General features: G+C 55.1%; 1 protein-coding gene across 1 annotated transcript in view; it reads right to left on the reverse strand.

Annotated features, from left to right (window-relative positions):
• SLIT1 (slit guidance ligand 1) overlaps positions 1-27,739 on the reverse strand; it is a 185,377-nt gene that overhangs the window by 27,643 nt on the left and 129,995 nt on the right. The window contains exons 6-24 of the mRNA XM_047701989.1: positions 26,013-26,084; positions 24,627-24,698; positions 23,953-24,024; positions 23,281-23,444; positions 21,929-22,076; positions 21,417-21,488; positions 20,842-20,913; positions 18,618-18,689; positions 17,727-17,870; positions 12,844-13,007; positions 12,113-12,136; positions 11,833-11,977; positions 11,142-11,216; positions 10,803-10,946; positions 8,033-8,176; positions 7,572-7,738; positions 5,291-5,423; positions 3,046-3,114; positions 372-443 (exon numbers count right to left, since the gene is read on the reverse strand). Coding sequence (XP_047557945.1) covers positions 372-443; positions 3,046-3,114; positions 5,291-5,423; positions 7,572-7,738; positions 8,033-8,176; positions 10,803-10,946; positions 11,142-11,216; positions 11,833-11,977; positions 12,113-12,136; positions 12,844-13,007; positions 17,727-17,870; positions 18,618-18,689; positions 20,842-20,913; positions 21,417-21,488; positions 21,929-22,076; positions 23,281-23,444; positions 23,953-24,024; positions 24,627-24,698; positions 26,013-26,084 — 2,025 coding nt within the window. The remainder of the gene's footprint in view (positions 1-371; positions 444-3,045; positions 3,115-5,290; positions 5,424-7,571; positions 7,739-8,032; positions 8,177-10,802; positions 10,947-11,141; positions 11,217-11,832; positions 11,978-12,112; positions 12,137-12,843; positions 13,008-17,726; positions 17,871-18,617; positions 18,690-20,841; positions 20,914-21,416; positions 21,489-21,928; positions 22,077-23,280; positions 23,445-23,952; positions 24,025-24,626; positions 24,699-26,012; positions 26,085-27,739) is intronic.

Here is a 27,739-nt window from a genome sequence, read left to right on the forward strand (position 1 = left end):
CTGTAAAGAAAATCAAAAAGTAATTGCCATAAAGGTCAGGTGAGGCACAGTCTGGAGATGGGGAGAAAGGGGGAAGGATCAGGAAGGGATGGGGGAACTTTTGGGGTGTTGAGTTCTATTTTTTTGCCTTAGGTATTCACATATGGGCCAGCTTTATGACTATTTGTTAAATGGTACATTTATATTTTTTGCATTTTTCTGTGCGAATGCTATATTTCCCTTAAATAAAAAATTTAGTTCTTTTCTTTCCGGCTAGCAGGCCTCAGGCACACTCCCCGGGGGTGACGCCGTGGGTGCCAGTGGGGCTCGGGGGATGTCTCAGTGGCCAGAGCGCTTGTGCCCTCCCTCCGCCTCCCCGCCCCAGGACTCACAGGGTGGTGAGCTGGCTCATGTTGGTGAAGGAGGAATTGCTTAAGGAGTTGATCTTGTTGTTACTCAAGTCCCTGGAAGACAAAAATACATTGTTTAGAAAGGAAGAACTCTAGCTTGCTCTCAGCTATGGGCTCCTCCCCTCCCCCACTCTGCCCATGGCAGCCCTCCCTCCGCCAGATGGCAGCGAGGGGGCGGGGTGCAGGAGTGGTAGAGAGGGGCATTGGGTGCACAACTAGCTACAGCGCTCTGTTCTGCTCTCCGAACCCCCACTCCATCTCTAGGGCTGCCTGTCTCCATTTCCTTACCCCCACCCCAGGCTTCTGCCCCCTTCCTCCCTGGAAATGCTCCCACGGAGGAGACGGGCTGCCTCTGAAGGACCAGATCTAGTGGGTTCTGTGCTTTTCCTCTTACTAGCACTTAGCTAGCTCCTTCCTAGCCCTGCCCCAATCCAGTGGGAAGACAGTAACCACCGTTTTTCAAATGAAGACACGAGGTCTCAGATGAAGCCCGTCCAGGGTCCCAGCTGACACCCCTCTTCTCAAACTTCTCGCCTCCCCTCCCCATCTTTCCTTCCTCAGACCCCGGACTCGCTTCCCACACTTCCCTCCATCTCCTTGGCCATGCCTCCCAGCCAAACCTGCCTTCAGACCTTCTCCCTGTAGTCCACTCTGGGAGCCTCAGGGGACAGGGATGGGTGCTCTAGGCTTTCCTCCCCACCACAGGCAACAGTGCTCTCTGGGGGGCCAGCAGCCTGGCTTGTGAACTCCCCTCCAGAGACACTCAAAGTCCAGTCCACATCTTGGCGTCTTCCCCCACCCACCCAGAAACACCAGCCCCAGCAGCCCCACCACCCCCTCTCTCTCAGCCTCCTCTCCCCTTCTGCTCCATCTCTCTCCCAGCTTCTGGCTCAGGTGCTACCTCATCTCATACCTGCAGCTTTGCCCCCTTTCAACCCATCTTCCACGTGGGTGGGCACCACCACCATCCTTCTAGACACAAATCTAAGTCACTTCCCTGCCAAATCCTGCAGCGGCCCCCACTTGCCTAAAAAATTGGCCCAGACACCTGCTAAGTGCTCTGGGTTCTGGCCCACCTCTCCCTCACTGGCTCCCGCATGCCTGGTGTGGATTTGCTACCCTTCCTGACATTCTCTTGCCCCTGTTTCCTCTGCCCACTGGTGAGCTCTGCCTCCGCCCCAGCCCTCCACACTGAGTCCATCACCACCTGCCGCCCCCCAACCCCGCCACTCTGAGCCAGAGCCCTAGTGTGCATTTCCCTCTGTTGGAACACTCATCAGTCCCATGACTTTGTATGCCCCAAGTCTCCCTCTGCATGCCCCCCAGACCACCACTTTTAGGGGGAGGGCCGTGACTTAGGGGCCTTCATATCTCCTCACTTCATGCCTCTCTTGGCTCAGGAAATATTTGTAACATGAAACCATATGCCCTGCCTTCAACTTGCCTTCATGAACATTCTTCTAGCTAATCTCATTCAAGACCAGTCCCTTGTTCTTAGGACCCACTGAGGTTCTTCCCCTGAGCACTCAGCACACTGGGTGGCCCCTCCTTGTGATGGGCAAGGATTGGCTGCACATCAGTCCTCTCTCCCTCCTTCCCTCCCAGGTGTATCTGAGCCACCAGTGCAGCTGCCCCAAATCAGAGCAGAGAAAGGGTATCTACGTCTTTGCTACTCTGTCACCAGCCACCAAACCACTGCCCTCTGTCCCCTCCCCACCATGGGAACGGGCAAAACACATCTGCTAGGTCTTTAGCAAAGACAGATACACCAGAGCTTCGAGATTCTGGAAGCCAGTGCTACTCAGAGTAGCCGGTCCCTGAACCAAATGTCCCACAACCAGGAACTTCTGCCAAAGTCCATATCACTTATGACACTGAAACACATGACGCAGTTTAGCTAATAGGTTTGTCACAGTAACACTTTGTCAGTGAAGGAAGCAAGACATTGATTTACCTTCTGGTGCAAGTTTCTTATCTAGCTGTGGACCCGTGACCAACAGTCCTCTAGGGACCCCTGGTCTATTTGCCGCACCTGCGGAGCTCCGCTCCAGGCCCGACTGAGATGGAAGGCCATCTATCTGGACTTCTTTTGGGGGAGAATCTGGCCAATGAGCAGACCAGGACAACTGAGGTGAAGTGTTAATTAGGCTGGAAGGCTAAGAGGAACTGAAGTTATTCTGAGGCTTATCTCATGTACTTTCGTGGGGTGAAATAACAGAAAAAGACGTTAGCCTAAAGAAAAAGAGTCACAGATGTGAATTTGTAGCTGCCATATTTCATGTTCGGCCTGGGGACCATGGTGGAACTGAGAAGTTTCCCATCAGCCTCTTCTGCTCTGGCTCTCTCCTTCGCCAGGATGACCCTCATTAGCAATCATTCTCAGCCCAGAGGGAGGCTTGGGGTGATGGGCTGGGCAGAAGTGGACAGGGTCCAACCCAAGGGAGCTGGGAACATGCCATTCCCAAGCACGACCACTAGGTGGCAACACAGCTCTATGCAAGGACCTTCTAGGTGCGAAGGGGCAAAATTCAAAACATGATCAGTCCGAAGTGGGGTGGTAGGGAATCCCAGGAAACCTGGAGCCAGAGGGTTAGATACCAGGGGCCCCCTGGCCTCTGAGGCAGGCCTGGGATCCTTGAGAGGCCTGGATACTCACACAAGCTGCAGGTACTTGAAGGTGGACAGCTGTCCCGGAACAAGTGTGAACTGATTGCCGTCCAAGTAGCTACGGGAGAGAACACAACCGTTAGTGGGTGCTGGGAAGCCTCCCTGCCCCAGCAGGCTTGCCGGCTCTGCTCCAGTCCACTCCGCTCCTCTCCTCCCCTCCACGCAGGCCACACAATTGGTCCAGAATCGCTATCTGGAGGAGAAAACATGCACTCTCTTAAGCACGTGGGTAGGTAAAAGACCTGAGACACAAAGCCTCCCTCGGCTTCCTTCCTTCCCCTGCCTCACCCTCTCGGCCTCCTCCCTGTTGGTGGGCAGCCCCCCTGGGGGCTCACTGCTGGGCCCCTCACCCATCCCCTCTCTGCCCCCAAGGTTTTCCTGGCCAGACAGGACTGATCTGCACATTGGTCCCTCCCAGGCCCACCTGCCAGGCCAGGCCCCTCACCAGCTAGCAGGGCCCCTCTGCTCCTGCTGGCAAAGTGTGTGAGGCTGGTCCTGTGGAAGCCCCAGACCCAGACAGGCCCAAACCTGAGCTCAGTGCTTTTCCACCCAAACTGGCTTCCTCTGACTCCATCAGCATCGCACCCATGTCCTACCCACCTAGGCTCAGGACCCTGTTGGGGATGCTCCCACTCACTCAACAGTGCCCCAGGGCCACTGACTCTCCCGCCTACTGGTCGCTGCTCATTTGCTGTGTTCCAGACTCACATCTCCCCTGACTGCACATGATCACCCACGCCTGGACTCCTGCAGCTGCCTCTGTCTGTTCCCCCACCTTGGTCTCCCTGCTGGGACACACTATATACACCACCTCCCAAGTTGTGGTTCTCAAAGCCAAGGCCACCAGAAATCCTAACACTCCCGAAGCTTCCCCTTGTCTGTGGGATGGTGCTTGGGATTCAAGATGCTGTGAAGGTCACCTACCTGCCCCCAGCCATCCTTGCTAAGCAGTGGCCCAAAGACCAGGAACTGAAATCGCATCTGGGCTCCCTGCTCTGGACCCCCACCAACCACAGCCCTCAGGATGGCCCGCCCCCAACCTCCAAAGATCCAGAGAAGAGCAAAACCAGGGCCTTACTCACTCTGACCCATCACTGTGTCATACAAAGTGACTTCCCACCCATCTCATGCGACCCTCTCAATGAATCAATACACCCATTGTCAATACATCCCAGTGGCCCCATTTGACAGCTGGGAAAACGAAGGCTTAGAGAAGTCGAGTGACCTTCCCAGCCTCCGCACTTCAGCAACCTCTGTCAAAGAAAGCAGGCTGTCCCCCCTGTCCCATTATGCTCAAGGTTGCTATGAGGCACCAAGGAGAAAGCAGGTCACTAATGGGATGACAGAAAACTGGGCAAAGGACAGGGTGGCAGGCCACAGGACAAGGACAGCAGTGGTTGATGTGCTTGGGAGGAAAGAGCCTGCCTCACTGGTAAAGATAGAAACACAAATGAAAACTTCATGTGCTCCTTGCAAGGGAAGAAACAGCCTGGAGGGACCAATCCCAGGGGAGGGACCATAGCCTCTTATTTGGGGGTGTCTGTTGAAGAAGCCCAGCTCTCCATCTCTGTGTGTCACACACACAGACATCTACACCCCCGCGCAAGCTCAGATACCACATTCAAATCAACAAAGAATTTAGCACCGTGACGCCCAGAATTGACGGTGGTAAGGGTGGGGAGGTAGTGGTGGGAGGAAGGCCATTTCCATACCCGGCCAGTAGGGGGTGCAAAGGCAAGGACTTTTCTGGAAGGCTGTTAATGCAAAAGGCAGCAAGAGTCCTAACAATGCATTATTCTTTAGCAGCTTCACTGAAGGGATAGTCACCTTGGTACTATTTATAATAATACAATCTAGTAAAACATTGGAAACGACTCTCCAGCAAAGGGGGATTTGTTATGTAGATCATAGTAGAGTCATGGGGTAGAATACCATATGGCCAGCAAAAATACACATCTGTGGGAGCTTTCATCACAGAAGGGGACGCTGAGGAGGTGATGTGAAGTGGAAAACACACGTTACTTCTTATTTGAACAGCAGACATCAGCTGAGAATGAGAAAGCAGCCACTGTGGGGGACTCAGGCTGGCAGGTGACTACAGGGGGTGTCACTCCAAAGCTCAAAGCCTTCTTGGAACCCGTGTCTCCTGAAACACCCTAACTCCAAGCCCTTGTCAACCACTGTCCGTTCTCTGTCACCTTGTCCCCCCCGAAGCCAGGCCTGGGACTACTCACAGTTCCGTGACATTCTTGGGGATGCCCTTGGGCAGGGCCTGGAGGTGCTTGTTGCTACATCGGACCACCGTGTCCAGGCAGGAACATTCCTGGGGGCACTGGGGGCGGGGCAGGCAGCCCCCCTCCTCCTGGCCTGGGGAAGAAGGCCCGAAGCCACGTCAATGAGGGGACAGGCCTTCTTAGGGCCTCGTGCAGCTGGGGCCCTGCTCCACGGTGCCTGGGAAGACCTTCTCTGACAGATTCCCAGGCTCCAGGAAGTCTCCTCTTAGCTGTACCCCTTTCCCACCAGGAACAAAGCCCCCCCGGCCTGTTCTGAGGTTGAGATGGGTCTTGGGTCAATCTCCTGCCTCAGATCCAAGGTGGACGAAGGCACAGCACAGAAGGAGGATGGCAACACACTGTTTCTTGAGCACCTACTGTGTGCCAGACACTATGCTGACCATCATCTCTTTAACATGCACTAACAGGCCACTAGCTCCCCTAGAACGCATGTACCAAGGACAGAGGCTTGTCTCTTTCCTTTTCTTTGCTCCCAGAAGGAGCCCTGCCCCTGGAGCAGAGCCTGGCACACAGCGGCCCTCAAAGCAGACCAGCTGAGTGAACACATGAATGGATGTGTACTTTACTGAGGCCTGGAGAGGGTCCCTAACCTGCTCACCTCCGAAGGCTGCTCAGAGGCCTCACAGGGTCCACCCCCACATCCGGCCGACGCAGAACCGGCTCCTGTCACACGTCCTTCATGTATTCATCCATTCATTCAGCAAATACTGCCGAGAGGCCTCTGCCTGCCTTCCCTTCTTCTGACTGGGAGCAGGACGACTAATAAGGACACCGTGGCAGGAGTGGCTGTGGGCACTAGATGACCGTGACAGTGGGGAGGCTGGCTGTGGGCAGGCACCGTGCAATATGGATGAATTCCCTGAGTCCTCAAGCCAGCTCTCTGGCAGGTGTGCTATGAGCCCAATTTAGAGATGAGGAAACTGAGGGCAGAGGGGTAGGGTATCTTGCCCAATGTTCCCCTAGCCTTGAAGCGGTGGCACAGGACAGGAATTGAAGCCGGCCGCCGCCAGAGCCTGCCTGCTCGGCTGCCTCGTTCTACCTCCCAGCAAAACATCACATCTTTCACCTCGAGGAAGTTCTCCTGTGGGGCTGAGTTGAAGAGAGCTGTCTGCCAGGATGTCCCACCAGGCAGTGTGTGGCATGAGAGCAGAGCTCTGGGAGTGTCCGAACACCAAGCAGCAGGGGTGGTTAAATCCATCCTGACACTCTCCACACAACGAATTTCATGTCACAAATGTCCACACCGACGGCACCGCATGACCCTAGGTGTGTCAGGTGTGTTTGCACATACACACACACACACACACAGCAAAGCTCAGGAAGGTCACACAGCGAATAGTGACAAGAGTCATTCAGGGCTGGGAAGCAGGAGGGGGGGACATATTTGTGATCTTTTTACTCTTTTGGATTGTCTGTGGTTGCTTTTGAAGGAAATGATGATGCCTCCCTTTGTAATAAGAAAAGTAAAAAGAGGGGCCGCCTGGGGGGCTCAATTGGTTAAATGTCTGCCCATGGCTCAGGTCATGATCCTGGAGCCCCAGGATCAAGTCTAGGATCAAGTCCCGCGCCAGGCTCACCCAGACACGGCTGTGAGAAGTGACCGGGTTTCCCATAGGGAGGAGGGGGGCCGGGGAAGGTCCCACTGCCCCTCACGGACACGGGGAAGCTGTGAGCCTGGAGCGCTGAGGCACAGCCAGGAGGCAGATCTGTCCCTGCGTGAGGCATACTTCTATTAAAAAACACACTAACGGGGCACCTGGGTGGCTCAGTGGGTTAAGCCTCTGCTTTCGGTTCAGGTCGTGATCCCAGGGTCCTGGGATCGAGCCCCGCATCGGGCTCTCTGCTCAGCCGGGAGCCTGCTTTCTCCTCTCTCTCCGCCTGCCTCTCTGCCTCCTTGTGATCTCTCTCTCTATCAAATAAATAAATAAAATCTTTAAAAAAAAAGAACAAAAAAAACCACACTAACAGGTGAACTGTGATTTTTTTCTGAGTGATGGAATAATAGGTAATGTTTATTTTCTTCTTTTATCCATAGTTCTCCATTTTTTAAACAATAAGCATATTATTGTTTTTAAAATCCCACGAAGCCACTGCCAGGCAGGGGTTGGTGCAGGACGAAGAGGGGGGTCTCCCTGCTCTCCCCCCCCCACACACACCAGAGCCCTCCTCTCCAGGGCTGCCAGCCCGCCTCTCCCCTCCTGCCCAGGAGCCCACAGCTTACCCTCCTCACACCTGAAGTCCGGGAAGGCCACATCCTGTAGGGGGATCTGCCTCAGAAAGTCTGGGTTCTGGCACCGCGGGTTCCCGGTCACGATCTTCCTCCTCCGCAGCCAGTCGCCCAGCCAGGCCAGCTGGCAGTTGCAGTTGAAAGGGTTGGCCAGAAGGTTTCTGGAAGAGGTGGCCGTGTGACCAGCAACACACCCTGCCAGGCACGGTTTCCCTGCAGAGCCCTCTCGCACCTCCGCGGACAGGCCACGCAGCCACACAGCCACCCGGGGCTCCCTCCCAGACGGCCAGCACTTATGAAGACATGGCATCCGGACACAGTGGGACCCCAGGGAACACGAGTGCCCGACACCCCCCCAGTGAGTAACAACCATCAGGAGGGCGGGTGGCCGCCAGGGAGCGGACGCTGCTGTCAGAGCCCCAGGCCTGCCCGCCCTCCCTCCCAGCCGGACTTACAGCGTGGAGAGGGCCTGGAGGGTGTCGAAGGCCCCGGGCGAGATGGTGGCGATCTGGTTGTCATAGAGCGAGAGGAGGCGGACGTTGCGCAGGCCCGTGAAGCTGTCATTGTGGATGCAGCTGATGCGGTTGTTCCTCAGCATCCTGGGGGGCAGGAAGGGGGCAGCCCCCACTGTGCCCTGCCGCCATCCAGCTGCCCGCACTGTGCCCCCCCCCAGATCCCCCAAAAAGTCTCCTCTCAAGGCAGTGAGCCAAGATGAAGGACTACAGCACCAGGACCCCCTGCACCTGTGCCCCCCTCCGGACCCTCCCCCCTAGATGTTCCCCTGTCCATCCTGCCACCGCCTTCACTCCCTGGGTGCCCAAGGCACCCCCAGGCCAGCTCCACATTCACCCCCAGGGACACTTGCTTAAAACCTACACCTGGTTGTGTTCCTCTCCAGTCTGAAGCCCCAGGGGTGCCCTTACTGCCCACAGAACAACGTCTCCCCTCTTTACTGTGACCTGGGGGAGCCTGTCTTACTCAGCCCTGGACAAGCGTCTGCCCACTCCCCGAGAGAGCGACACACCTGCGCTCATCTGGCCTGCGGGCGTGCCATCCGGGCCTGCATCACCACGCCCCTCCCTGGCTATGGTTTCCTTCTAGAATGACTCCTTTCCTCATGTATGTCTGTGAGAATCTCTGTTCACCCTCAAAAACCTGGCTCAATCCCCCCCCACACAAACAAAACCAAGCTTGACCCAGGATAGGTAACTCACAAAAGAAATTAAGATGGCTTATGAAAGTTGATAAAAAATGTTTAAACTTACTAGTCATCAAGGACACATAAGCACATTGAGTCTTTGCCTGACAAATAGCAAAATAAATAAAAATATAATAATAATGCCCAGGGTCATTGTGGGGGAACGGGTACTTTGACACTTGGGCTGGCAGGAGAGTGACTCGGGGCCTCCCTGGAAGTGACAGGCACCAAAGACCCTGAAAGGGCCCTTCATGCTTTCTTCCAGCCAGGCTTCTAGGAATTTATCAAAAGGGAAGAATCCTGGGGCACCTAGGTGGCTCAGTGGGTTAAAGCCTCTGCCTTTGGCTCAGGTCATGATCCCAGGGTCCTGGGATTGAGCCCTGCATTGGGCTCTCTGCGAAGCAGGGAGCCTGCTTCCCTTCCTCTCTCTCTGCCTGCCTTTCTGCCTACTTGTGATCTTCTCTGTCATATAAATAAATTAAAAAAAAAAAAAAAGGGAAGAATCCTGGAGGGGCACAGAATTTCGTGATAAAGATATCAATCACAACATTGCTTATAACAAAAATTAAAATAGCCCAAATTTCCAATAATTACATAATATGTAGTCCTTCAAAATAATGTTGTAAAGGAAATTTAATGATACGTACAGGTGCTCGCATTGTGTTTAAGGACAAAGCAGGTCACTGAATAAAATGGATTCTAGGGTTCTGTTCAGAAATAGCTACATGGAATCATCCCGTGTGCGGTGGACGGATGCGTGTGAATGCCAACGTACATGGGGGTGCACGAGACCGGAAAGGTGGCTGCTCGTTACCCATGGTAGCAGCAGTCATTTGTGTGTGGTGGCGGGGTTCTGGCCTTTCTCCGGTGCCTGCACCGTGGCTCCCGTGTGCTGTTCTGCCCCAGCTCTGCCCCAGCTCTGCCCCAGCACCCCCTGCCCCTCTCCTCCGTCCCCCTCCAAGCCTCCCTCATGGGGACCCCGAGCACTGAAGAGCCCACAACACCCTCATTCGAGGACGCCCTGGCCAGGGTGAGGACAAGCAGGGCAGCCCTGTAAGCACAGCCTGGGAAAGCAGCCCCACCCGATTCACACGTGACAAAAGCAAGTGGTGAAACACAACACAAAAGGAATCCCCGTTTTGTAAAACAAGCCAACAGAAAAACACAGAAAGGCACAGGAAATCCCTCCATGTATTCATTTCCTTTACATGAATCCCACGGTCTGAGCTCGGGAAACAGATCGCTAGCCCTACAGCCGGGCGGGGGGGAGCTGTGCTGCCCAACGTGGTAGCCATCAGCCACATGTAGCTGTTGATGATTAAGATGAAATGAAATTCAGAATTTTGTGTCTTAGTGGCGCTAGCCACATGTCAGGAACTCCAGAGCTACCCGTGGCTACTGACGGGACAGTGTGGACGTGGGACATTTCAGTCAACATAGGAAGCCCGACTGGACAGCACAGTCTACTGCACGCTCGGAAGGTCTACATGGTCATCAGAAGGGCTGGCGCTGTCTGGGTGGAAAGAGGGTGCTCCCTGAGGGAGGGATTACCCCAGGATCCTACTGAGTCCTGATGTCTGGTCAGCTCTGGCCAGGCTCTGGGTCACAGGATCCTAGAATTTCAGAGATGATGGGCCCTCCCTGCTCCCCCATCTGTGCTGGCTGAGTCACCTCAGCCATGTGCCCCTTGGGGCCACCCAGCCCTCCCACCTCCATCCCTGCTGGCCACTCCTGAACGAACACACAGGGGAGCTCTTGCAGCCTAACTGGAGGGCAGCTAGAGGGGAACCCCCAATGGGGCCCACCTCCGCTCACCCCTTCACTGGGCATCAACCCCACTCCCCAGGTGACATCTGATCACTGGCTCCACCGGCCCCACCACAGGCAGGGTCCCCAGCTGTCCCTCGGCCGCTGCAAGCTGGGGTTAGGGGAAGAGGGAGTCTCTCATCCTCTCAGCGCAAACGCCCACACTCTGGCTTTGGTTTGCCTGGGGCAGACCGGCCCTGCTCCCTGGACTGCACACTCACAGGGTCCTCAGGCCATCCAGACCTCGGAACATGCCACTCCGGATGGACTCCAGCTGGTTGGCGGTCAGGTGCAGCTCACTCACAGAGGCTGCGCCCTCGAAGGCCCCATCTTCGATTTCTGACACCTTGTTGTTGCTCAGATTGCTGGACAGGAGGCAGCAGTGGGATGATGGAGCTGGGGATCCCCCCCCCCCCCCCCCCCCCCCCCCCGCCTTCCAGTACCCGCCCCCTGCACAGGAGCCCTGCCTCCCCGCTGGGAGCTCCCCCACACCCAGTATCTGCCTTCTCCCTCCCCAGCCGGGAGTCCTCACTGCCACCTCCCGCCAATGGGTAACTCACATCTTCTTCAGATGAGTGAGTTTTTTAAATATCCCGGTGGCCTCCAGGATGGAAATCTCATTGTTGTTTAATCGTCTGTAAGAGGCAATGAAGAGAACTCACACATTCATAAATGACAGACATGAGACTATCTTCTAAATTGAGATTATTTGGGACTCAGACAGGGTTCCCAGAATTTATCTGGCAAGGCAAACGGATCCTATTTCAAAGGAAGGATGGATGGGCATACTGGGGGGTATTTTTAACGTTAAAAATGCCACAAAAATGTACCTACACAAATGACAGGCATGTGTAGCTATTCACGGACGCGCACACACATGAGCACAAATTTACATTTTTAAAGAAAGAAAACAGCTGAAGGATGGCTTAAGAGCCAACTTGATCTGATGGGATCATATCCCCCAGAAGAAGGCAAAAGCATGACTGAGAATCGCTCCCCCAGTTCAGGCTGCCGACCTGCCTGTGGGCCCGAGATTTCTTTGAGGGTCTGAGGCTGTGATTGGGAGCAGAGGGGCTGTGGGGGGTGGCGGGGGGGTGGGGAGCCGCTCCCTGCCACACCCGCAGCTGCCACGCTGGGGTCTTCCGCACTCCCCGGCAGAGCTGGACCAGAGGGAAACCCAGAGCAGATCCAGGGGGGGTTAGTGGGGCTGGGGGCAGGCAGGGGCGGCGTGCAGAGGGCAGGGGGCCTCACAGTTCGGCTGTGGACTGGGGGATGCGCTCGGGGATCTTGGTTAGCTTCAGGCTGGAGCACTCAGCCAGGCTGGCCTCACAGCGGCACTTGTGGGGACAGACAGCATCGCTGTTGCACTCGCTGTTCAGCTGGTAGTCCTCCGTGCCTGCGGGGACAGGGCAGGGGCTGGGGGCTGAGCAGCCCAGGGCAGGGCCTCCCCGGCCCCCCCACAGCCTGCTGCCCCTACCCACCCACTGTCATCGGCCCCCCCGACTGGCCTCAGTCCCCCCCATTCTCCTACCTGGAATGAAGTACTGCTCTTTGGCTGGGGAGAGAAGCAGAAGCACCATGAAGCTGCCATCCTCTAAGACTTGCAGAAGAGCCCAGGCTCCAAACCCACTGCCCAGGTGAGGGCACCCCAGGAATAACACTGGGGTCCCAAATCCGGGCTTCAGAGCCCACCTGCCCAGCCCCCAGCTGGAGAAGAGCACGGATGCTCCCTGGCTGGGCTGAGGCTGGGGACAGTACCAGCCCTGGCTGAACCTCTCAGGGAACACCAAAAACACAAGAAGACTCATGGGCAGTGGCCCAAGCAAGGATGGGGCTGCGAGGCGCCATGTCCCTGACCAGGATCCAGGCTCAGAAGCTGACCCCCACTGTCCCCAGCCAGTTTCTGCTGCCTCCAGAGCCTAGAGGAGGCAGTTCTCTCACTGAGGAGAGGTCCCAGGCTTCCTGAGTCTGAAAGCAGTACATGAGAGCAAACTGGCCTCGGAGCAGAGGAACCCGGGTCCTTGCCCGGGGCAGGCCTCCCTCAGGGACCTTCGGGCACACCCAGAAAAAGCCTCCGTGCAAGGCGGGGTGGAGCTAGCCGACCACTCAGATCTGGGGCTACGATTTGGGACCCTCTGGCGAGGGTCTGGAGTGGCCAAGGACATACTGTTGGGGCCATTCAGAAATCATCATGGGCCCCTTAGCAGACTGAAGACAGGCCGGCCGGTGGACAGACTGGGGCGCGGGATGGGCGGATGCTACCTGAGCAGCGGAACTTCTTGCTCTTGATCTGCCCAATGCGCTTGTTGGCGAGGCGCCGGGGGCTGGCGCAGCGGGCCCCACTCGTCTCGATGGGGTTGGTGCGCAGGAAGTCTGCCAGCCACTTGAGGTTACAGTCACAGATGAAAGGGTTCTGCGCCAGATGCCTGTCCCGGGGGTGGGGGGCAGAGCGGGGATCAGAGACAGAGCGGCAAACCATGCTGACCTCTGCCTGGAGGTCGCTGCTTGCTGGTGGCTTGAAGCACACGGCCTTGGGCCACCGCCTGGATTCGCCCACCAACTAGGGAGAAGCCTTGCCAGAACCTGGCAGCGGGGAAGGCTCTCCACAGGCTCTGGAGCTTCCCGCTGTCCCTGCTGAACCCCCGGCAAGCCTCACTCTGTCCTCTGTCCCTCTACCCACCCGTACCCACCCCCCAACACACTTCATGGACACGAGCAGAGGCAAGAGTGACCTGGGGACTGGCCAGACCACCCCAGCCTTCCACGGGAGAGGGGACAGAACGGGTATTAGAGCCCAGGACTGTCGGTGCCCAGAGGCATTTGTCGTGGGTCGTCCCCTCCCTGCAGCCTCGGGCAACAGCAGCTTCTCTCCATAGCCTTTGTCAGGAAGGGAATGGGGCCAAAAGCCATGGTTGAACAGCTTATTGGGGAACCACTCATATTCTCCTACCAGGCTGCCTGTGCGACCAGCAGGATAAATGTGGGAGGGGATAGCCGGCAGGCGATGCTGACTGTAGGAACCCGAGGTGCTCTCAGTGACCACATGGGTGGCTTTCCCATCCGTGGGCCCTCCCCACCCCAACAAGGCTCAGACCAGCCCCATCTGAACTGCCAGCAGCCAGCTTGCCGGCCTGTATCGTGGCCATCACAGCACTGGGCAGGCCCTGCTTTCTAAACTGACTCAGGGAAGAATATTCTAGTACCTGTACCTGAGAGCCAACGTTTCTGCGTGCAAGTACAGAGATAGAGCAGGGGCCAGCTCGAGGACTCGCCATGGACGGCTGCTTTTCTCCACTGAATGCCGCCAGGGTAGGCCATCTACTTATTGGCCTCAGCTCAGGGCCCTGATGGGGGTCCAGGGCTGTGCAAACAGAGGCGTGAGCTCTGCCCAGGGTCTGCATCAGCTCAGCTCTGACCTGGCCACACTCTCTCCTATTCGTCACCTCCTGGGCTCTGCTTCCTACTTGGGCTACCTGGTCTGAGCCTTCTCTGCCCAGATGTCCCTGTCACTCCCCTGGGCTCGCCCTCACTTTCCTGCCTGAGTCCAGGCTCCTGTCAGCATCACCAGGTGATCCAGCCCCACCCCCACCCCTTCTGCATCTCACTGGACATTTGTCTCCCCATTTAAACTGTCAGTTTGCACAGAGAAGACGCGTTTGCTGACACCCCATGGCAGAGTCCGTCAATGACTGAAAATACATTAGGATTCGGGCCCTGCTCCAGGATCCGCCCAGCTGCCCAGCCACATTGGCTCAGGCCACACTGCCAGGCCTCTGCCTGAACTAATTGCTTCCCTTTATCACAATCTCAGTAGAGAACTCTGTTTAAAATCAATGCAATTATGTTGTTCAGGCATGTATTAAAATGTTCAGTGGGTGTGGGGTAGAATATATCCTTTCTAAGAACAGGTTATTTGTGTCAAAGCCAATTTATACAAACTTGAACCACCCACAGAGACAAGTGGCTTAGGTATTTGACACAAATTGGAATTTTTAACAATCCTAAAGAGCAGGGAGCTGAGAAGGGAAAATGCTCAGGAAGAAGGAAAAAAAATACCTGCTTGGGAAAATAGCATCATGCTAAAGGCACACCCGGAAATGAGCTGCTCGTGGGGCCATGCCGTTCCCTCCATGAACATTTGTGAGAGTAGAAGGCAGAAGGGAAGATTGAAATACGCATTAAGACGTCCCAGCTAGGGGCGCCTGGGTGGCTCAGTGGGTTAAGCCTCTGCCTTTGGCCCAGGTCGTGGTCTCAGGGTCCTGGGATGGAGTCCCGCATTGGGCTCTCTGCTCAGTGGGGAGCCTGCTTCCTCCTCTCTCTCTGCCTGCCTCTCTGCCTACTTGTGATCTCTGTCTGTAGATAAATAAATTAAATCTTAAAAAAAAAAAAAAAAAAAAAGACGTCCCAGCTAGAAACCTTTTGCGGCAGGTGCTCAACATCACTAGTCAAATTAGACCCACAATGAGACACCACTTCACACCCACTACAGTGGCCATAATGAAAAAGACAAGTGATACCAAGGATGGGCAAGGATGCAGAGAAACTGAAATCCTCAAAAAACACCGCTGGTAGGGATGTAAAATGGGATTTACCTCCGCTTCGGAAAACTGACAATTTCTTAAAAAGTGAAACATACATTTCCTATGAGACCCAGAAAGCCCAAGAGAAACGAAGACATTTGTCCACATAAAGATTTGTAAGCAAATATTCACAGCAGCGTTGCTCATAATGATCCCAAAGTGGAAATCCAATGGCCATCAATTAGGAAGGATAAACACAATGTGGTCAATCCATTCAGTGGGAAATCGCTTGGCCATAAAAAGGAACCAAGCACTGATACATACCGAGGTGCAAATGGACCTCAAAAACATGAAGTCAGTCACAAAACATGACATATCATGATGATTCCATTTTTTTTTTTTTTTTTTAAGAGAGAGAGAGAGCTAGCAGGGGTGGGATAGGGAGGGGCAGACAGAGAGAATTTTTTTTTAAAGACCTTATTTATTTATTTGACACAGACAGAGATCACAAGTAGGCAGAGAGGCAGGCAGACGGGGAGGGGGAAGCAGGCTCCCTGCTAAGCAGAGAGCCCGATGCAGGGCTCGATCCCTAGGATCGTGACCCAAGCCGAAGGCAGAGGCTTAACCCATTGAGCCACCCAGGCGCCTTGAGAGAGAGAATCTTAAGCAGGCTCCACACCCACTGCAGAGCCCAACTTGGGGCTGGATCTCATGACCTTGGGATCGTGACCTGAGCCGAAATCAATCTTCAGACGTTTAACTGACTGAGCCACCCACGTGTCCCACGATGACTCCATTTTTATGGAATGTTTAGTAAAAACAAATTAGAGAGACAGAAATTAGATTATGGGTTGCCTGGGGATCATCAGGAACTCGGGACTGACTGTAAAAGGGACACAAGGGAGTTGGGGGAGGTGAGGGAAACTTTCTAAAATGTGATCGGGGTGATCACGGGACAACTGGAAATCTACAAAAAATCATGTATGCTTAGAACAGGTGGATTTTATGGTATATAAGTTATACTTCATTAAAACTGTTAAAAAAAAAAAAACACTTTGAAAAATCTCTTGGAACAAGGAAAACAGCAGCAAAGTCAGGAGTGGGTCCCAGGCACTCGGCCACAGATCTTGGAGAGATCAAACAGGCTGTGGGTTGTATAAGTCCACTCAGGCCTGACCCGTGACTCAGTCAGGGCGTTTAACCCTCCAAACCTGTATTGAGAGGATCTGATTATTCCTGGGTCTGTGTTTCCTTTATTCTTCTTCCAAACTGTACTCTGGTTGTTAATACGTAATAGTTGTTCATGAAAGTCCGGTTCTGCTCTCCCGCCTTAAGTAACGAGGTCTATTCTGATGGAAAAAGCACAGTCGAGGGCAAAGCTAACTAACTTCTCATGGATGATGAAGAGGTACCTGAGACCAAATCCCTGTTCTGTGAGTGTCGTGTGACCTAGAGTGAGTCCCGTGACCTCCTGCCTTAGTTTCCTCATCAGTGAAGTCAGGATGACGGACCGTATGCCCAGCGGCCACTGTGAGAGCTCAGGAAGTTAACACACGGAGCGAGCCGCCTGGCACTGGGTCAGGGCTAGACAATCAGTAGCGACTGCTGTTGTTCTCAGGGTCCCACTGTTTCTGTCTCGCCTGCAGGAAGACTTCCTGTTCCAACGTTCTGCCCCAGCTCTGTCCCCACTAGTACCTGCCGGCAGTGGCCAGGATCTCAGGCCTGGTGTCTGGCAGGCAGAAGTGCTCTCTGAGATCCCGCGAAAGACAGAGGCCACCTCCAGGAAGGCCATCATGTGATGTGTTCGCTCTGCTTCCACCCACAGAGGGAGACAAACTCCTCAAATGAGACCCTCGGTCCTGGTCCCTATCTCCCCAGGCTCTCCTGTGTGGCGGTCCCCAGCAACGAAATCTCTTTCGTGCATTTCCCTTGGACATCCTGCCAGCCGCATAAAACCTTCCACCTTGCCCGTGTCTCCCTATAACTTCTGATTTCACATATTTGGCAAGATTTCCCTGTTGCGCTCCATCTTCCTCTCCCTGCCAGAAGTAAGTTAATTAGCAGGAAGGGGGCTGCAGGCGGGCGTGTGTGGGCTTTAACAAGTTTGTCTTCGTGGCTCACATCCTTGCTGATGCACAGGGTCTCCAGGGAGTAGGAGCTGAGCCTTTTATTTGACCTGTTTCACACCTGTGTTGCCTCCCCAGTGTGGATATTATTTGATGGACAGCACTGTCCAGCAGATAAACAATGGCTGTGACAAAATTCATAATAAATGCCCATTAAGCATGCACTTAAGAAGCACTTACAATGAACTCAGCTCTGTACAAACGTCCCCTTTTGTCTCCTAACAACCCTACGAAGAAAAGAGTATCCTCATTTTATAAATGAGTGAACTGAGGCCCAGAGAAGCTGATTAACTTGACCAGGGTCACACAGCTAGTAAGAGGCACAGCTAGGAGTTGAACTCAGGACTATCCAACCCAAATTCTGTGCTCTTTCCTCTATAAGAGAACACTCCTGGTGAGCAAAAGGCACAGGGCAAGACAGCTGCCTGTCCCCAGAGTCCGTCCCTTTTCCCTAGGTCTTCCTGCTGGGCCTGAGGGGAGAGGGCAAGAGGGCACTCACAGAGTCTGGATGGCCCGCAGGGAGGTAAAGGTGCCCTTGGCGAGGCTCTGGATCTTGTTGTCATACAGGGAGAGAAGTGACAGGTTCTGCAGATCCTGGAAGGCATCGGGCCGGACACAGTTGATCTTGTTGGCATTCAAGAGCCTGTGGGCAGACCAGGGCCAGGTGGGGGTGGGGGGAGAGGTGCAGAATCGGCTGCATCAGCATGCCCTGGGCAACTCCCTGGCACCAAGCATTATTGTGTTGGGGAGAAGTGCCCAGGAGCAGGCACAGGGAGGCTGGCCCTCGGGACGTCCACTGTATACAGGAAGCCGAGAACTCCAACTGCCCTCTCTGTGCAAGGGACTCTCCTGCCCACCCCCGCTCCTCTCCCTTTCAAGGAGCTGCTATGAATGCTCACAAGATTCTTGGGAAGCAGGGAGCACAATGGTCAGGCCATCTCCCAAAGGCATTTTGGAGGCTACCCTCCTTTCCAGAGTCTGCTGTGTTGCCAGGCATCTGAGATGGACCATTTAGGTTCTGCGCCTCTGGGATCCTGGGAGGGAACCCCTGCCTGAACTCTCCTGCTTCACGGAGCCTAAGCTAGGGTGTCCCCCTGCAGGAGACAACACTGTCCCCAGTCCCGCTGACTTCCTTGGGAACACAGGCTGCCTCTCAGGAGCCTCTCAGCTCTGGCGTCCTGCGATCAGCTCTGAACCTGACCCCCTTCTCTCCCTGGCCTCGCAGAGCCCCAAAGTCCCTCACAGCACCCCCAGCTCTGCCATCATCCAAGCTCCTCACCTCATTGAGTCCTAAACCCCAAAGAGGCTGGCAAGGCTAGTCTGAGAGGCCAGGGGAATACCAGCCCCCTCCCTGCGCGCCACCCAAGGACACCCGCAGATGGGTCCTTACAAGAGCTGTAGGGTGTACAGGCCTCCAAACACACCCCGGGGGAGATCTGTGATCTTGTTTCCATACAGGACCCTGGAGACAAAAAGCAGCAGAAAGAGAGAGTAAGAGGAGAGCCACCAGGTGGACATGACTTTGCAAAGGGCCCCCACACAATGGCACCACCTCTAAACCATTCACGGGGCAATGTGCAGGTGTGTAGGTCGGCTGTAACAAGTGGCCAGCAGGTGGCAGTAAAGTGTGTTAAGATAGGAGCCTCCTCTTGTAGTTTGGGAAAGGTACCCTGTGGGTTGGGGCAGCCATGACCCCCACTACTGCGGAGCATTCCCCCAATACCCACTCTCTGCCTCATGCATGGAGCCCATAGAAGCCTGCAAAGGGGCCCTTTGGGGAACTTCACAGGTATAACCTGGCCCCGGATGTAAAAAGAGACAAAGAGGAGACAATCCCATGGGCAGGATAATGTGCATATTTCCAGAGAATTAAAAGAAAAAAACCACGAGTGCCAGACATTATACACGGAATGAGCTCTGACGTCAAGCAACAGATAACACACCAGAAAGAAAGAGGTCAAAGTTTAGCTGTGCAGAGGTCTAGGCAGTGGGGGTGCAAGTGGGTTTCTTCACCTTAGTTCTCTGTGTTGAGCAGGAATTCCATGTGTGATTAGGAAAAAAGCAAAGGTTCCACAAAGCCATGCAGGCAGGAATGGGTTCAGGCAGAGGGAGAAGTATCAACGGGGCTTGGGGACAGGGTGTACTCCATTCCCAATATTGCAAGCAGCCCCCACGATCCACCCCGGAAACAACTCAGCCTGTGTAAAAACAGTATGTGCTTCAAGATCCTTTCTGGAGGAGGGCATGGCAGAAGCAAAGGCCCCTCAGTGGGATCCTGGCTGGCCTGGAGGTGGGGTTGGGGGGACTCAGTGTGGCTTGAGTAGAAGAAACAAATGGAATAATAGCTTGGGTTTTGCTGGGGGGGAGCACCAGGAAGCCTCTGAGACAGGATCGGATTTGCATTTGGAAAGATCAGAGTGGAGGAGGCAGGGGCTGAAGCAGGGAGACCAGGTCAGGCTCTGCCAAGGTGGACACTGTCAATGAGGTCTATTAGCATGACATCAGCACACAAGTTCCCGTATAGTGGGGAGATGTCTTTGTGAGCAACAGGAACCCACTTAAATGGGTCATTGTCATGTTCCAATTTAGGAAGGGTGTCATTCGCTTCTCAGATGAAGAGCCCTGCATTTTGGCAGGCCACCTCCAGAATCTGATCTCCTCAGCCAATGAGACCCCCGTCACCAGGCTGTCAGGTACAGCTGTGTAGGTTGTGCACTGCACAACTTAAGGGGTGCCATTCACAATTGGCCCCACCCACTAACTCATGGTCCACTCCAAGAGAAGAGGGTGCACACAGAGGGACTGAGCTGGCAGCCTCCTACAGGCCCCAAGGGGAAGTTCCGTCCTATTTCACTTCCCAGGCCCCTAATCTAGGCATGGCATGTGTCCAGTGCTGCCAGGGATAAGCAGAAACACTCCCTCCTCAGAGTAACAGAAGGCTCCTCACAATGGGGGGCTCACCCAACTATAGCATGCCCTGAGTGTACTCTGTATAGACAAGTGCTGTGCACTTCAGACAGTGAGGGGCTTGGTGAACCTGGGGGGTGTGAGCAAGGGCACTGGGAAAAGAGATGAAGTAGCATTTCCAAGAGAATGTTTGACACTACATGGCATTTTGTAGATTCACGGACAACACCCCGCCCCCCCCCACCCCCCCTGCCCAGGTAAACCCTCCAGGGAAGGGAAATGGGGAGAAGTGGAGGAAAATGCTTTTTTCTTGTCTCCTGCCACAACTTGGGAGCACACCTGGGATGAAAGGCACAAGGTGTGGTTGATGTCACAACTGGAGCTGGGAGAGGAAGCCCTTATCGGGGAGCTGAGTAAGGTTTAGGAGCACAGAACCCTGGGCCTCAGTGGGGAGGCAGGGCCAACATGAAGGCTGGGCCACGTCAGGTGACTGCTGCAAAGAATGCTAGGAAAATCCCCTTCCTGGCAGGAGGAGCATCAGAGTTGCCAGGGGCAACAGCTCTGCCTGGATTCCCTCTACCTCTTCCCAGTTGCAGAGTGTCCACAAGTGAGGAAGCGGGAGCTGGACACAGCCTCCCCCTCAAGAGGGGCCCTGGCACAGGGGCGGGGGCACCCTGGACCCTGGGAAACTTGGCATGGGTACTCACAGCGAGTTCAGGGAGCGGAGGCCCTGGAAGGCATCGGGCGCGATCTCTGCAATCTGGTTGTTGCTCAGGTCTCTACAAGGCGAGCAGGAGGGAAGATGGCTGAATCCCTTGGCAGCCACCAAGCCCTGCTTGGCCCCTTCTCCCAGGTGCCACAGGAGGGCAGGCATTTCTTTGACATTAGAGAAATAAGAGGCCAGTTCTGCCATCTACCTGAAAAGCCCCTGGCTGCTGTTTCCCTGTGCAGGCTGAGGCTCGTGCTCCGGCTGGGCCATCCAGCCTTGGCCTGCTCTTGAGGAAACTTTACCCCGCATCCCAGCTGCGCCCTACATCCGAAATTGCTCGTAGGAGTGCCCCCGCTGAGATGGGAGGATGACAGTCAGCTCTGATCATGTGCCAGACGAGGGCTCAACACCCCACGTGGGCCTCACGCTGACACTCTGAGGAGGTCACACCACTGCCCTCCACACTCAGAGCTGAAGCTGGAGGTAGAGTCAAGACATGCGCTGTGGCCTGCTAGCTCTAGACCCTGCCGCCTGCCCCAGGCTGACTCCCAAGAAGCAGCAGGAGACACTCACATCCTCCGCAGCTTTCTGTAGGGAGAGAAGGCTCCTGGGGGGATGGACTTGATCCCATTCAGCTCCAGTCGGCTGCAGAGCAAGAACACAGAGGAAACCCGGGGTCCTGACTGTTGCCTCCCAGGCTTACCTGCCCAAACCAGACCCTTTGCCCCTGCTCCCATCCTCCATCTGGAGTAGACAGGTTGGCACAGGCAGAGGAAAGGAGCTGCTGTATTTGAGTCCCATTACCCCAGATTTTGTGGCCGAAAGGAGCCCACAAATCAGGCTACTACTGAGAAACCGACTCCAGCAGGCTCACCCCGCTGGGCTGGACAAATGGACCACAGAGGGACACCCCCTCCCAACTCTCTGGAGCTGCCCAGCTTTGGGTGGAGGGCTCCGGCCAGCCGAGGCCAGCTGTCTCTCCTCCGTGTGTATGGAGGGGCCTCAGGTGAGCTGTTCACTGGGCCACCAGAGCCTAGTCCGGCCCCAGGGCCCACATCCCAGCACCCGCCCTGGCCCATACTCACATTTCCGTCATGGTCTCAGGCAGGTTAGCAGGGATGGCGGTGAGGCCCTTGCCACGACAGTCCACAATGCCATTGCCGCAGGTGCACATGGCTGGGCAGGAGCCCGAGGAGAGGGTGCAGGAAAGCGATCGGCCTGCCTCCCCTTGGCCTGAGGGAACAGTGGGCGGTGACCTGGGGACATCCCTTGCCCGCATCTCCACCCCCAGACATGGCGTCAGGGGTGGGGACAGGGCAGACAGTGTTTCTCTGAATGCCGATAAACTGGAGGAAATCACTGGGAACGACCATGCAACTCTGCGGGCGCCCCGCACACAGCACGTGCTGGCTGAATGTTTGCCGAACTTGAATCTGAACCTAACTGTGCTGCCTGAGAGTGTGATTCACACATGAGGAAATCCTGGCCCACACTCTGAAGCTCCAGGTTCTAGTCTGGAGCCTCAGTCTCCTCACTGGTCACCAGAGAATGACAGGGACCCCGTTTATCGTTCTGGGACACATGCTGTGAGAAGGGTTGTACACGCAGTACCTCATTTAACCCACCATGGCCATTTTACAGGTAAGAAAACTGAGTCCTTAATATTAATTAATTTGTGGAAACCCACACAACACTGACAGGTAACAAAACCAGGATAAAGCATAGTGGCTGGTATAGGTTTTTTAAACTGAGGTATAACACACTTGTCACCATCTTCAGTGCACAGCGGCTAAAGTTCTCAGAGGTGCACCCACCGAACCGTCTCCAGACACAGAACATTTCTATCTCCCAAGAGGGCTCCCTTACGCCCCTATTCCAAGGCAGCCGCTATTCTGAGACCTGCCACCAAAGATCTGGCCTGCTGATCTGTGGACTTCAAATAAATGAAATCATATTCAAATAAATGAAATTGTGTCTGGCTCCTTCCGCTCACTGCAAAAACTCTGACATTTGCCCATGTTGTTGTGCATCTCGGTAGCTTGCCTCTGTCACTGCTGGGCAGTATTCTATCATACGGACAAGACCATAATTAGTTTATCCAGTCCCTTGCTGGTGGACATTTGGGTTGTCACCAACTCTGGGCTAATACGAAAAAAGGCTGTCTTGAATATTCTCAGACATGTTTTTTGCGATGGGAGGTGATGGAAGGGGACAGGAGGTGATGGCCAAGGACAGGAGATGTGGGCAGTCCAGGGGTGGTGGGTAAGGACAGGAGGCGATGAGCAGAAAGTGATGGGCCAAGAGAGGAGGTCACGGGTGAACCGGATGTTAGTGCAAGGTGAGGGGGGTCAGGGGAGGGAGCAAGACATGGGGGTTGGGGCGGGGAGCAGAAGGCAGGGGTTGGGCTGTGGAGAGTCTCAGCAGGGCTGGCACCCACCTGAGCAGCTGAACTCGCTCTTCTGGACCTCAGCCACATTGAGGCCACGCAGGCTGGCGGGCCCCGAGCATTGCGTGAAGAGCCCGATGGTTGGCCGCTGCCTCAGCCACTGTGAGAGCCAGGCCAGGTGGCAGTCGCAGAACAGGTGATTGGAGTGCAGGCGGCTGTCAGGGGAGAGGGCAGCTCGCAACCCACCTGCCTGGGGCCCTAGCCCCACAGTGGGAACCCCCTGCCAGGGAGCGGGGTGCTGCACGTAGCCCCAGCCGCCCGCTCAGGCTCACTAGGGGTCACCAGCAGCAGGATGCTTCCGGCGGCCGCCACCTCCCTCCCAGCTCATTTGGGGCAGCCGCTGGCCTGAGTGTGACCAGAAATGATTCATCTCCCTGAGCTCACACAGACCCGCTGCCCGAAAGCACATAAGTCATTTTTAAACACAAAAACAAGTCACTTGTCTTCGGAGGAAAAATCAAATAGAAATGACATTCAACATCCATTTTAGGTCACTTCCCTCTCCCTTGGATTCCGACACCCTCCCCCGCCACCAGCCTGAGTGGATGACCCACTGCTGAGAATGCAAAGAAGAAGAGAGAGCTCTTTCTCCCACCCATGGAAGCCTTTACCCCCTTCCCGGCCACCCCCGGCCCCCACTCTGCCGCCCAGGGGCTGACTCACAAGGTCCGCAGCTTGGGCATGTGGTTGAAGCTGGACACGGGGATGGTGGTGATGTTGTTGTTGTTCAGGGTCCTGGTCGGGGAAACCAGAGTCACCGGGCGTCTGGGCGGTAGGCCAGCCCTCAGGCTCTCACACCCAGATCCGTGGTCCACCTTTCAGGGGAGCCAGCACTGGGCTGGATCCTGGGGAGTCCGCCCCGCCCCGGGAGGAGCGGGAGACACTGAGCTACCCTCCAAGGAAGGCCTGAGCTGGGACAGTGGTGATAAGGCAGCCCGGACAGGGAGGAGGAGGGAGAGGAGGGAGAGGCTGCCTGCCTGCCGCCTGCAGCAGGTTGGGAGGCAAGTGCAGGCTTTCACAAAGGCAGGCAGGGGGGCCTTCAGGCCTCTCGTGTCAGAAAGTCCTGGAAGACACAGACACTGCCCTGGGCTTGGTCGTGAGCAGGGTAAGCCTGGATCATACACTATAGGCATGACCCCATGAGCAGGTGTCCCCACCACCCTGGGTGGAGAGCCCAGGAGAGCAGAGAGTGTGGCCTCTGCCATGGGGCTAGCACAGGGGGGTGAGGGGGCGCTCCCACCCCTTGGGCTGCTCCCAGCCCCAGTCTGGCTGCCCAGCCCCAGCTCCCGCATTCCCAGGCTCTCCAGCCCCTGCCACTCTTCCCTTGTTTCACTTACAGCACTTCCAGCCCCCGCAGGGCCCGGAAGGCCCCTTCTTCGATGCAGCTGATCTGGTTCTTGTCCAGCTGTCTGTGAAGCAAAAGAAAGTTACACCAGAAATCATGCTGCCTAGGGCAGGGGCGTCCCAACATTTTGATCAAGCACTCCCTTAGTTTAAAGCAAAGAGGCCTGGCCCCACCCAGTCCTTTGTTCAAGATATAGGTGTAGATCTAAATAGCAAATACTAACAAAAGCTTATATTCTTTCTTATTTCGTTAAAACAATAAATATAGGGGTGCCTGGGTGTCATGATCCCAGGGTCCTGGGATGGAGCCCCGCATGGGGCTCCCTGCTCAGCGGGGAGCCTGCTTCTCCCTCTCCCACCCCCCCTGCTTGTGCTTGTGTTCCCTTTCTCCCTGTCTCTGTCAAATAAATAAATAAATAAAATCTTAAAAAAAAAAAACAACAATAAATATTTAAAAAGTTATATCCTATTCCTCCACCTGACTTTGGATATCCTCCGGGGAGCAGGCGCCTGCCCCCCGGCCCACTTTGGAGACCACCGGAAGGTGCTGGCGGCTGGACGAGGAGACAGCGTCTCCTAAGGGCAGCGGTAGCCAAGCTCGCTGAGACTGACCAGCCGTGGCCACCTGGAATGCCGCTTTTGGAATAAACTGAAGCTGTGATTGGGGTCCCTGGGAAAAAAGGCAGTGCTCAGTTGTCTACCACAGATGTGGGGTCAGGCAAGGACAAGCATGTTGGGCATTTGCCATTCCTGCCACAGTCAGAGCTCGGAGAGGTGCACCAGGATAAATGTGAGTAGTAGGAAGAAACCTTCACATTTAAATAGCACTTGAACAAGCCTGGGAGCTTGTTATTAATATATATATCGTTATAATATGTAATATAACTTAATTATAATTAAGTTGTAGTATATATTTTATATATAATGTATATATTATAACTTACTATAACTTAATATATAATTATCGTTATAATATAACGATAATATATATCGTTATATTACAGAACGATATACTGAAGCTCAGTGAAGTTAACTGACTTGCGGCCACTTCCACGTTATGTACCTGGAAGAGAAACTCACACCAGGCTCTCTCTCAGTCTACTCAAGGGCAAGCGCATGCAGACTGTGCCATTCAAATGGACCATAAACTTCACCTAAACACCCACAGTTCATGACACTCCTTTCTACCCAATCCCCAAAGGCTGCCTGTTTCCTTCAACCCCAGACTGTTTCAGAAGACCATGCTGGCACCAGCCATCTCAGGGCCCATACCAGCTCCTGAGCTGCCTGGACCACAGGGCTTGGGGAGGTGCACGGGGATACTGCGAGGGGCAGCCCTCCAGCCCCTATACCCTTCTCCTTCCCAGGCCTGGACTCACAAATTTTTGAGGTCTGTAGCTCCACGAAAAGCTTTTCTGGGGATGGCCTGGATTGTGTTCTCGCTCAGGTCCCTGAGAGGATAAAGCCAGAGGGAGAAAAACACTGGTCAGAAGAGATTTCTCTGGAGTGCCCCGATGAGTCAGGGAGGCCGGGATGGCCCAATGGTGCTCGAGCATCTGGAAGAGTGCTGGGCACCCAAAGGCCTGCTCGGAGAGTATCTGCTGAATGAATGAATGAAGGAAGGAAGGAATGATGGAGCTGGAGAGAGGTACCCTGCTCTGGAGGGAGGTTTGTCCCCAACCACCTCCCCTCTCTGCACAGAGGTGGTTGCAGCTGGAGGGACGAGCTTCGGGCAGCCGTGACTGACTTCGCCAGACCCCAGCCCTGCCCACAGACCCCCCAGAGGTCAGCTCAGCGCCCAAGGCATCATCCAGCACTGGGAAGAAGCAAGCAAAGGAGGGGTTCCTTGATGAGCTCACAGCTATCTGACACCTGTGGTAACCCACCCATGACCCACTCTCTGTTTTACTGATAAGGAATGAGGGCTCAGGAGGAAGGCACCGCTGGAAACCCAGCCAGTATGTGGCAGAATCAGGTCATGAAGTCCGGCCTGGGTCTGACTGTGGATCTCGTGCTCTTGGGCCTGCCGTCCGTCGAACCACCTCCTAGAGTCTGAGCCCACGCTGGAGTCGGCCCCATGCAACCTCGCCCTCATGCTGGCGGGGGGTCACAGGGCTGCCTCCCTGCCCCACAGCCTGGATAGCAGGGGTCATCGAGGATATTAGTCTCCACATTATCAATGCCCTGACGGAAGGGAGGAGGAACCGCAGGGACTGAAAATCCCTGGCCCCTGCAAGCCCAGAGTAGCTTCTGGACACCTCCTCTGGCCCCACGGAAAGACAGGACCTCAGGCACCTGCCCACCAGCCTCCCCCTTCCCCTCTCAGCATCCTTCCTGTAGACTTTCACAAAGGCCCTTTTTCAGGACAGCTTTTGCTTGCCACAGTGGTGGGCTCAGCTGCCACTATGTTCCAAGCATGTCCCCCAGGCCAGCACATACGAGAACTCACTTGACTGTGGTACTAACCACGGAGCAAACACTCTTACTTTCCCCTTTTCCGAAGGAGAAAAGGGAGGCGCAGAGAAATCCAAGGGAACACAGCTGGTGAGTGGTGGCTCCAGAGCCCGAACCCAGGCAGTGAAGGTCCCAGAGCTAACCCTTTGCACAGCTGCCCCAGGAGCAGGAACTAGAAGTCGGGGGATGGACGCCCTCCCCTATTCTGCAGAGGAGGGCGTTGAGCTCCAAGAAGTGAGGCAATGTGCCTAAGGTTAAAGCAGGATGGGACCCAGGGGGGTTTACAGGAGAGCCAGCCTCAAATGTGCCCTCAGGGTCCTTGAGCTGGACAGCTGGGGACTGCCCTGATGTGGGATCCAATGCTGGGCAATTCCACAGACCCTCAGCCCCTACTGGGCTAGGCCTACAGGGTTTTGACCATGACCTTCCTTTCAGCCATTCACCCCACAGGCCTTAGGTTTCCCTGCCAGCCCCATGAACACCGCCCACGGGGCCCCCCGGCACACAGTCCCTGGGCTGTGAGGGCACCACCCCGCCATCCGGGTCTTCCTGCTGAGAGACTGAAACAGAAGCATGAGGTAGCAGAGTGTACAGTCCCTGAGCTCAGAAAGGCCATTCTGATCCCAGCCCCCCGGCCTCCTGGCTGTGCATC

Source organism: Lutra lutra, chromosome 14, assembly GCF_902655055.1.
Source record: "Lutra lutra chromosome 14, mLutLut1.2, whole genome shotgun sequence".
Lineage (NCBI taxonomy): Eukaryota > Metazoa > Chordata > Mammalia > Carnivora > Mustelidae > Lutra > Lutra lutra.